The sequence below is a fragment of the Belonocnema kinseyi genome, chromosome 9 (genome assembly GCF_010883055.1).
Source record: "Belonocnema kinseyi isolate 2016_QV_RU_SX_M_011 chromosome 9, B_treatae_v1, whole genome shotgun sequence".
Taxonomy (NCBI): domain Eukaryota; kingdom Metazoa; phylum Arthropoda; class Insecta; order Hymenoptera; family Cynipidae; genus Belonocnema; species Belonocnema kinseyi.
Window position 1 is genome coordinate 103,137,956 of NC_046665.1, and position 11,434 is coordinate 103,149,389.

The 11,434-nt window shown below is 35.9% G+C and overlaps 1 protein-coding gene across 1 annotated transcript in view; it reads right to left on the reverse strand.

Moving 5' to 3' along the window:
• Nucleotides 1–7,289: 7,289 nt before the first annotated feature.
• The window catches only part of LOC117180664 (esterase E4-like), a 108,364-nt gene continuing 104,219 nt past the window's right edge, over nt 7,290–11,434 (reverse strand). The window contains exon 11 of the mRNA XM_033373154.1: nt 7,290–7,414. Within this exon, the coding sequence (XP_033229045.1) occupies nt 7,290–7,414 (125 nt within the window). The remainder of the gene's footprint in view (nt 7,415–11,434) is intronic.

Sequence of the window (11,434 nt, forward strand, 5' to 3'; positions counted from 1 at the left end):
AATAATTTTTAATTGTTTGAACAATTGTTACCCATGTGAATCATAAAATGTTACTATCTTTCGAGATATATTATATAATATTGATGAATATCAAGAGTAGTACTTCTTGTTTACCAAAATTTTTTCTCCCTAAAACCATGAATTTTTTCTTATTTTTTGGAATTAAGGATATAATTAACGAATGTTGAATGTAATATATTTTTGTTTAAAATTGCTCGCAATCATTTAAACAATCAATAATTACTTGCGCCTTTTACTAGAGAAGGTAAAGAAAACTATAATATTTTTGTATCTTTTACACTATATGAAGCTTATTATTCAGTATTTCCTTATCTCAGAACGCATCATTTTTTTAAAACTAATTTTCAAGACAATTTTGTTGAATTCACATATTCCGTTAATCTACGGGGTCGATATTTAAAAAAAAGCCTATACAGTTAAGGGGGGAGATACATTTAGAATTTCCACAAAATCAATTTTTTTTCTTTAATATTTTGAATGTATAATATGTTAAAAATATACTGTAAAAAGAAAAAAGGAAAATATTAAATATTTATGGAGATATTGTCAAAAATGTCAGAGTCCCCATACCGTCACTAATCAGATATTCGAAGCGCTCGTTTGGAGCAATGTTTCTTTCACAATAGGTTTGTGTACATATATATTTTTTTTTTCGTCCCAAAAATTCTGGGAAGGCTCATTGCTACGTTACTACGTTACTACGCTTACTAAGTTTATTATGTGTACCCGGAATCGTCGATTGATCGGCAAGTCACTGAAACTAATAGTTATACCGTAACGAACCTTTAAACGTGATTATCTTGAAATTGTCTATTCAAAAACTGCTCGTGCTGTAAGTTAAAAAGTTATTGGCCGATTAGGCTGAAATTTGCAGGGGTTTCTCTTTATAGTACTATCGGAAGGATAACCTAAAAGTTGAAAGATATCGGGTTATTAAATAATTTTCTTGGGGTCAAAACTGTTGAAAAAATGTTCGAAAATTTGAACCTTCGATTAAACAGCCGATGTAAATTTTAATTTTCAACTTATTAATCATTTTAAAGGTTTATCCTTCCGTTTAACACATAAGTAATTGAACGCTTTTTACCTATATTTTTCCTACCTGCGTCGCGTATTTAATTCTCGGAATGGCTGTCTTAGGGTTCGCTATCTGAAGGATTCACTTTACTTTATTTAGGGGAACTGAATATAATTTTTTAAACAAATTATTATTGCTCAGGTAATATGGTAATCTTAAAATTCGATAATTGTGTCCTTAATTGCAGAAAAAATAACTTTTCAAGATTGAGAGGAGAAAAAATTGTTTAAAGAAATAAAAAATCTTTCAACAAATAAAAATTGTTAATGTAATTACCAAATATTTTAAGCAAAGCTACTACTTTTGACATTTATTAAATTTATATCATTTATCCAAAGAGATAATAATTGTTTACAGCCTATAAGCAAGAAAAATTGTTCAAATAATTAACAAATTTTTAAACCATTAAAAATTATTTTTAAAACTTTTTTCAGTTGTGCACTATTAAATTTGGTTGAGTTTCGTATTATTTATGATATAGGTGCTCTTAATACGGGGCCACGTTTCTTAACTCTGTTAGGGGGAAAGTCATTGACATAACTCTCTGTACCGGTAGTTTTAGAGATAATATCAAGAAATGGAGTCTTAATGAAAATGCTCTCTCCAAATTTGTGACCTAACTGGCCTTAAATTAGCCATAAATACAAGAAGAAAGGACTGAGATCAGTTTTCAAAGAAAATAAAAAGTGCTTCCTCAGAGGTGCCCAGGTTAATCAGAGACTTGGATATCCTGGAGATAGCAGCCGAGATTTTCACGGAAGCCATCAAATCTACTTATTCGCAGGAAAACCGGAGAGAGATTCAGACGTGCCAGTACAGGCAAAACGGAGCAATTATGGACTTCATTTACGATGATAAGGGATGAATACAGGGGTGCAATATATAAGGCAAAGCCTCAAACCTTGACGAACTTTTGCGAATTTATCGGGAAAGAAGCGGGAGCGGCGAGCCTGGATAATCTGCTTTCTCGGAATCCGGATGCTATTCTCGGCACTCTGAATGTTCTTGGTGGGTGATACTCAGAGTCGGAGGAGGATACCTTGAAGAACCTGATTAAGGAACATTTTCGGGGCTTTACAAGGTTCAGAGTAAAGAGGGCGACATCTCCGAGGCAATTGAAGTTGCCTGTGGCCCAATTGGGCTCGAAACTGTGGCCAGCCAACCAGATTGTTACCCCATCCAAGGTTCAGATAGGCCTTCAATTTCTTAATCCCTTACAAGTATGTTCTGACGTAGTGGAGGGATTCGAGAGTAATTTTCATCCCGAAAGCAGGCAGGATCGGTTACACTTCACCCAAGGATTTCCATCTCATTAGTCTCACATCTTTCCTACTAAAAACAGTGGAAAGACTCGTGGATAGATATATCCGTGATAAAGAATTGCCAAGTAGGCCACTGCACAAGAAGCAACTCGCCTTTAGGACAAGTCAATCAAACGAGAGGGCCCTAAGCTAAACAGCAAACCTAATTGAAGGACAACTGAAGCAGAAAGGGCTTGCAATTGAAACCACCATGCATATCGAAGGAGCTTCATCTGCTCACGGGTCAGGGCCACCACGTTATATGCTATGCGAACAATATACTGGTTATCGTGCATGGCCAGCATCTGGATGCGCTTTTAGGAGTAATGCAGCAGGCACTAAGGATAGTAGATTCTTGGTGCAAGAAGAGTGGGCCATCGGTCAATCCAAGTAAGACGGATGCAATTGTAATCACCAGAAGCTATGAGTGGGGAACCACGCGTAAATTAAAACTGGGAGGAAAACAACTGAAAATCAAAGAAAGAGGTCAATATTTGAAAGTAATTCTGGATAAGAAGCTGTCATGGAACGAACACCTGAAAACCAAGTGCAAGAAGCTAAAAGCGACTCTATGACTCCGAAGGAAAGCCCTAGAAAGAAGATCGAGCTTGAAACTGGAGATACTTATGTGGACTTACACAGCGATTTTGCGACCCAGGCTAGCCTATGTGGTGGAGGTCTGGTTCGGCAGGGTCGTACTGTCCACTGAGAAACCGCGACTGGAAAGGAATTGGGGACTAATTCTAAGAGGCATCACTGGTAACTCGAGGTCGACACTCACAATGGCTCTGGGGCACTATTTGGAGCCCTTCCATTTTTCCATCCAGGCCGTGGCTGCGATGGCGGCCTGGAGACTAAATATGGTAAACGATAGTAGTATCTTGACAGTAGTCCGGACACCAATCGACATCGCTATAAGGCCGACTCTGAGCATGCTTAGGGACAGAATGACCACTCGCCACTACCTTTTCGACGAGAAGTATCGAGTTAGCATATTCACGAAAGAGAAATGGGCTGATGGTTGAGGCATACCTGCCTAGTAACGGTGACAACTGGTTTACTGATGGCTCTAGGAACAAGAAGAATGCAGGAGCCAGCGTAAATCGTAGCAGGAATGAAATGGGCATCACAATTCCTACGGAGTCCTACGGCATAGCCTACAATCTGACATGATAATTATGCTCCAGTGCGCCTACAAGGAAAATAAGTATAGCAACAAAAGAAACAGTTATATCTACTCAGACAGCAGGGCTGCTATAAAGGCCCTGAATGGAACAATAACCACTTCACTACTAGTATAGGAGAACTTTAAGGCACTCAATGAGTTGGAAAAATACACCCGTTTTACTTTGCTTTCGAACCCTGGACACAGCGACATCAAGGGCAATGAGATATTGGACAATCTAACGTAACTAGCAGCAAGAGAAAATTTTACTAGACCTATGAGGCACTGAATAAGCTAGCGACAGACCACCGTGTTACTCTGCTTGGGATCCTTGGACACAGCAGCATCAAGAGCAATGAGATATCAGACAAGCTAGCAAAACTAGCAGGAAAAGCAAATTTTACTGGACCGAGCAAGTTGTAGGCATTCTAGTCGGTTAGTCTCTAAAGATATTAACAGTTCTCTCAACGCTAAACTACAACTAAGCGAAGCAAATACTAAGGCTCGGGAGAAACTAACTCAAAGTTCTAACAAAAATGTTTATATCACACGGAAACATCGGGTATCACAGACATAAGATAGGACTTGAAGAAAGTCTCCTCGTTCGTCTGGGTGGAAAGGTTAATAAGGCGGCTTCTCATATCCTTTGCCACTGCCCTGCGATTGTGGGGATATGTATAACTTTGATAGGCAGTTGCTGCATAAATGACCTAGAAATATCAATTAACAACGTGGCTGCGGCCCTCTACCTATGGAAAGAGCTATGGGTTCACGCATAGGCTTATGAGGGGACGCAACGTGATCATTCAAGTGTCGGGGGCTGTTATGGTCTTAACTCAGAATAATAATAATAACACTGACCGAATGCAATCTCGCGTTGGTGTCGCGGTAGGGCTCAAGCTTTTCCATCATCACTTTAACGGCTATTTTGACAGTAGTAGTGCTACTAGTAGGGTTTCCTAGGCCAGACGCGTAGATAATGAAGAGGAGAGGGTTTAAGAAGAACATCAAAACAGATAAATAATAATAGAGACTATTTTAAAGATTTTAAACGCTTATCTCTTCCCAAAGATCGTCGAAAGGGGGCCTGAAGCCGTTGCTAGGAGCCACAGCATGCAGAACTGTAATGATGGTGAGGTGAGAGAGTCAGGCAGATCCCACTTTTCAAACAGCTGACTAGCAAAAGCATCTGCGATAAACGGTAAGCATCGGAACATCGACCGTATCTGCTAAAGATAATTTGGCTAGCGATAGCTATTTGAAGCCAAACACTTTGATAGAAACACCGCGGTAGAGCATCAAGTGGGATACCACAAAGAAAGAGCAATTGTTGCTTCTATATTACAGAAGTGCGATGTTTGAAACGAAAATAAAAAAGGATACAACTTAAGAAAGAAATTTGCTACAAAGTATCCTAATATAAAGAAAGTCGCACTAAGAGATCTTATCGCTAAATTGAAGGACATCAGAACTAATCTACACATCACAGAAGACCGAGCAATGGCGATTAAAAAACAGGTGGATTTGGCGTGGAAAAGCGGCGGTAATAAACATCAGTCAGAGAAAGCCGCATCACACGGTCAAGCACAAGCATTTAATCTTATTCCTCAACCTGTTGATGGTCTTATATCACCACATCCCCCGAAGGTGGATGGCCTTATACAACCAGAGGCAGAAGCAGAGGTTCAGAAACAAAAAAGGCGATTGAAATGGACATGCTATATGCATATAGTTGTTATGTGCCTTTAGCGCCTTTAGCTGCTATCAAAATAAAAGTGGAACAGCAGCTTTCTATTAATGAACTCCCCTTGGAAAATGTGGACGTTGAAGACTTAATTGAAGCTGAATCATCATAAGTGCTATGGATAATGAACATCATGTACCAACACTAAGGCATTCTCTGCCAAGTAGAACATCACAAATGATCTGTGTGCACTAATAGAACACCTCAATAGCAAGGTTTTAGCTACGTATTTGAACGCAACACAAACTGGGTTAGAGGTGCATACTCTTGTAGACTCTGGTCTTCTAAATTGGGTCAATTAACTCAATATATAAAAGGAAATAAAACCAGAAAGCTGATTAACAATGTTACTAAAATCATCCACCCTGGGCACATCGAGACAATAACTCCATCAATATTGTATAAGATTATAGACTCCTAACGACAAAGCCTTGACGTTCTTACGGCGAGACTGCGCAGGTACAAGAAAAGTACTACACGAAGGCAACAAAATCGAAACTTTTAGAAAGATAAAAGAGGGTTCTATCGTGAACTAAGTGTAAAGAAAAATAACCAGAAAGACACCGAAGTCTCTCAATTGGAACGTATGACTAACTACTGGTCATGCATTTGGGGAAAAATGAACAGTTGCAATTTAGACACGGCTTGGTTAAATCTGGAGAAAGCAATGGCAATCAAAAGCCCTGAAATACATCTAACAAACATCGCAGCTTTATATGTTTCAGCGGTCTTGGAAAGGACAAGTAACTGGAAAGCTCTAGGTCCAGAGATGGTGCAAGGTGTCTTCAGAAAATAATTAAACGCCCAGTTCTGATGCTAGGCTTTATGCTACCAAAAAATCAGACACTCAAAATCTATCTAAAAAACTTAAAACTCTCGAGGCAGTAAAGATCTAATCACCATAAACGCCGTGGTTATGACTGAAGCTCGTAAGCATCAATGTAACTTAGGCTAAGTAGATCGGCTAACTAGATCAATACGCATTGCGATGGTTATATTTAAGGAGACTCCTTCAGTGCACTATGGTTCTATTTTGCATTAAATACATTGAAAAAAACACTAAACAGCATGTCTCATGGATTCAGAATATATGATAATAAGGATGGTCATGAAGTAACCCATCTTCTGTACATGGATGCCCTGAAGCTGTACGCCATTTCAGCCCAGAAACTGCAACGAGTGATCGATAGCGCAAAAACATTTTCCAATGATATGCACATGTCGTTCAAACTAGACAATGCAGAACAGTGTATTCAACAAGAGGAGAATTAGGAACGGCTGCCCTTACTACGAGACTCAGATTGATTTTGAAGTGTTTTTTCAACTTGGCCAACAAAATCAGGGCAATCAACACAATTATACCATCCCTGTCCTCACATACTCATTCGGGCTCATCAAATGGTCTAACACTGACCTTAAAAAGTTAAATAGAATCGTCCACGTAGAAATCACGAAGCACTGAATACACCACAATAATTTAGCTATTGTAAGGTTAGCTTTAGCACGACATGCAGGGGTTAGGGACGTTGAAGATCTTAAAAGATTGTGTTAATATTTAAAAATTTATACAGTTGCGAGACTATTTTAACAGCAAACGAGATGTTGCGCTTTACAGCACAATCTGTTAAGTGGATCTTGACTGCATACCCTTGAATTTGTCTTTTGCTGAGGCGTTGCATATCAGGGCAGAAACTATAGAGGAATTAGAATTACAATGGAGACAGAAAGCTATTAGAAAACGATTAGAAAACGAAGATTACATCTTATATTGGAATGTTACCGTCCAAACGGATCATTACATCCAAACCAATCGACCTGACATTATCGGCATTGCTGATCCACTTAATTGAAATTTTTAGTCGACCTAACAACCAAGATCAATCAAAAGTCATCTTATTGTGATTTTGCTACAGGGAATGTGCACGCAAGGTGCACTGAACATCTTGAACATTCAAAAGTGAGGAGGTTATTGGCAGCGGCTTAGAAGGCAGTTTGACTAGAAATCTGTTGAGTGGCAAATGACAGCTCTAAGAAAGCAGTCAGAGGTGACTGTTGTTTTTTCCAACGCTCACGGCCACTATTCAAGTATGCTCGTAATTTTATATCTGCAACATTATCGCAAAAAAAATTTTCCATAGTATTAAATTAACTGATAACATCCACATCTTATCAGTTACTTTAGTTAGTCCGTAGCTACCCGAGTTCACCCGAGTAAAAGTTTAAAAAAAACATAATAATAGTGATTTGGGTTACTTATCAGTTAGTAAACTTTGATCAGGGTCGTGCTATTCAATTTTATTGAATTTCATGGTACTTATGGAAGGACACGTATTGAAAGTTTTATTTTCCAACGTAAACAAATTAGGGTCAAGTAAAATAATGTTGAGACGCAATACATTTTTAAACCCGATGTTCGTGAAGAATATGCATCATATTTAGAGGTTTCAAATTGGGTAACTGGCTTTTAAAAAACAATTAGCGCCGCCGGCAAACATTCGATACATCTAATGTTCTAAGGTTAAATTCCAGACCACGTAATTATTTTGAAATTTTAGATAATTTAAATAGTAGCATAAATGAAGCAAGAGTGGGAAAAAAGTAGAATGCAATTCTGGCAATACTGCATCGAGGGCTTAACTTTTATATTTGATGTGCAATATACATTTCCCATTAAATGTTGTGAAATCGGTTGTTGATATTCTGTAAAAATTCCTGGAAAACTCATAAATCTTTTTAGATCTCTGATAATCCGTAGAAACCATTGAAATTTTATGATTTCTTTCGAAATCCTTCGTAATCCACGTACCATAAAACTTAGAAAATCAGATAAATCCCTTATATTTTTATAGCTTTTGAAATTCCTTGAATTCCTTACAAGTTCTGAAATCCCTTGAAACTGTTCAAATGCATTGAACTTCGCTAACATTTTTTTAATCCGTTCAAATCTTAAAAAATTCTTTGCGAACTTTCCATAGCTTTTGCTTTCTTCTAGAATCTTTTGAGTCCATCAAACATTGTAAAATTCATTAAAATCTTTGAAATCTTTAAAATTTGAAGTTTTTGATCATCTGGAAGACCGTTTTTAGTTCCGTTAAAATTTTTGACGATCATTGCAGTTGAAAAATCTCGAAATTCTAAGGCTAAAAATCTTGCTTCAAAGTAATTGAAACTGAATTGCGAATTAGAGCATCCAAACTGAACCTCCTTTTGAATTTAAAGCTTTTAAATTTGAGGACTCAAACACTTCGAATAAAGAAAATTTTCATTTTAATGCTAAACGGTTTATGTGCATACATTTAATCTTTCAACTCCTTTCGGTTAACAATTTTTTTATTGAATGCTATTTATCTGCGATATTTCAGTTTTTTTAATTTTAAAATATTAAAATATTCATTTAAGCTGAAAAATGTTTTAAATTACATGTTAACTTTTTTCATTTTAAACCGATACAAATTAAAAATTTTTAAATTTTTATTTATACATCAATATTCATCACTTTTACGCATAAATTAAAAGCGATTAAATTGCAAAAATTAAAATTGTTGGCGTTCACAGTTAATATTTAACGCTTTCAAACTTTAGAGAATTAGGGCCTTTTATTTCATACAACTCAAGTTTCAAATTGTTTGTTTTCAAATATTTCATTTATAATTCCTTACTTTAAAGTAACATTTAAATTATTTCAAAATCGAAAAAATATCTAAATCTTATTCATTTTGAACTAGAGTTCAATTTTTAAAATCAATAATTATTTTTACATTCTCATCAGAAACGTATTAGATTTGTGTAAAATTTCACCCCCTAGTTTTTGTCAAAAGGTCCACGTCTTAAGACCCCCTGAATCCGAAAAAAAAGGTTTTTACGAATGTGTCTGTCTGTATGTCTGTCTGTTTTAATGTCTGTTTGTCTGTGAGCACAATAACTTTTGAAAAAATTAATCTATTAGATTAGCGTTTGGTACACTCTTTTAGTGTCAAGTGAGAAGACAAAAATTGTGCACTCAAAAAATATCTCCAAATTTGTTATTAATCACTTTTTTATAGGGCACGTAGTTGTTGTTTTATTTTTTAAAAAAACGTTGAAACTTAAATTTTTTGACACACGACACAAGCAATGCAATTGTTTGGTTTAAAATTCATGTATTTTTTTAAAAATCCGTTCTAGTTTGTAGAAAAATATTTTTCTTCATTGAAAATTTATTCCTTTTCCTGAAAATTCAACTGCTTATTTGCAACATTTTCTCTTCCTTTACTGAAGAATACTTCTTCGTGGAAAATTCAAATCATGTTAAAAAGTCGCTTTTTTTAGTTAAACTTCCATATTTTGGGTTAAAAATTAAAATATTTTTTGGTTGAATTGTTAGCTGTTACATTTTTTTGTTCATAATTAATTTTTGTAATTAAAATGTCATTACTTGGTTGAAGTTTAAACTGTTTGGTTCAAAAGTGAGATATTTTGTTGAAAATTCTTTTATTCTTTGCTTGATAATTAGCTTTTTTCTTAGCCACAAATTTAATTCTTCACGTTAAAAATTTAAATATATTGTTGAAAATTTGTTGCTTTTTAGCTTAAAAATTAATATTTTCAACTGAAAACGTAATGCATATAAAGCATATAAATTCGGTGGAGTCTCTGGTTTTGGGGCTGCTCGAAAATACACACCCCAATTTTTGGGCTCTAACCCCTAACGTCTAAAATTCACCCCCTCTACCACGTCGATATAACTTTGTAAAAAGATAATCGTTTTAAGAATTTTCCAGTGCCAATGGTGTCTCTGATGTTTGGACTCCTCAAAAATACCCTTTTCGATATGAATAATTCCGATAATAATAAATAATCTTTTTGAGAATTTTCCACTGCCAATGAAGTCTCTGATTATTAGGCTCCTCGATAATACTCACTCCGAATTTTCGGCTCTAACCCTTAACGTCTAAAATCAACCCGCCATTCTACCATGTCGCTATAACTTTGTAAAAAGTATCTTTTTGAGAATTTTCCAGTTCCAATAGTGTCTCTGAATTTTATGCTCCTGAAAAATATCCTTTTCGATTTTTAGCTTCAATTATTAACATCTAAAATCAACCCGTCTCCACTACGTAGATATGAAATTGTAACAAATAATCAGTTTGAGAATTTTCCAGTGTCAATGGAGTCTCTGATTTTTGGGCTCTTTAAAAATACCTCTTTTAATTTTTCGGCTCCAGCCCTCAACGTCTAAAATCAACCCCCCTCTACCACGTCGATATAACTTCGTCAAAAAATAATCTTTTTAAAAATTTTCGAGTGTCAATGGTGTCTGATTTTGTGGCTCGTCTAAAATACCCTTTGCGATTTTTTGCTCCAACCCTCAACGCCTAAAACCAACTCCTCTCTACCCCGTTGATATGAAATTGTAAAAACTTAATCTCTTAAAAAATTTTCCAGTGCCAATGGAGTCTCTGATTTTTGGGCTTCTCGATAAATACCCACTCCCATTTTCGGTTTCAACCCTTAACGTCCAAAATCAACCCCTCTCTACCATGTAGATATAAAGATGTAAATAAATAATTGTTTTGAAAATTTTCCATAATCAATGGAGCCTTTGATTCTTTCGCTTCTCGAAAATACCCTTTTCGATTTTTGGCTCCAGCCCTTAGCGTCTAAAATCAACCCCTCTCTATCACGTAGATATAACTTTGTCAAAAAATGATCTTTTTTAATATTTTACAGTGTCATTGGAGCCTCTGACTCTTGGGCTCCTCAAATACACACGTTCTGATTTTTGGGCTCTTGACATCTACAATCAACCCCTATCTACCAAATAGGTATAAGATTGTAAAAGTATCATCTTTTTGCTAATTTGCCGTTGTCAATGGAGTCGTAGTGTTTTAGGCTTCTCGAAGATACATCCTCAAATTTTTTCGGTTTTTGGAAATTGGTTTTCGTTGCATTCAAGATCATAGAAAGCTTTAAATTCTGATACAAAGAAATTTGGGAATTTCGTTTGTAGAGGTGCTAGCTTGACATACCTAATTGTCACGCTAGGAGTTACGAGGGTAGTTCAATAAGTCCTTAGAATGAAGTATAAAAACAATTTTTTTTGGGTAAATTTTTTTTTATTTTTCAACATAATCTCCTTGGAGCTC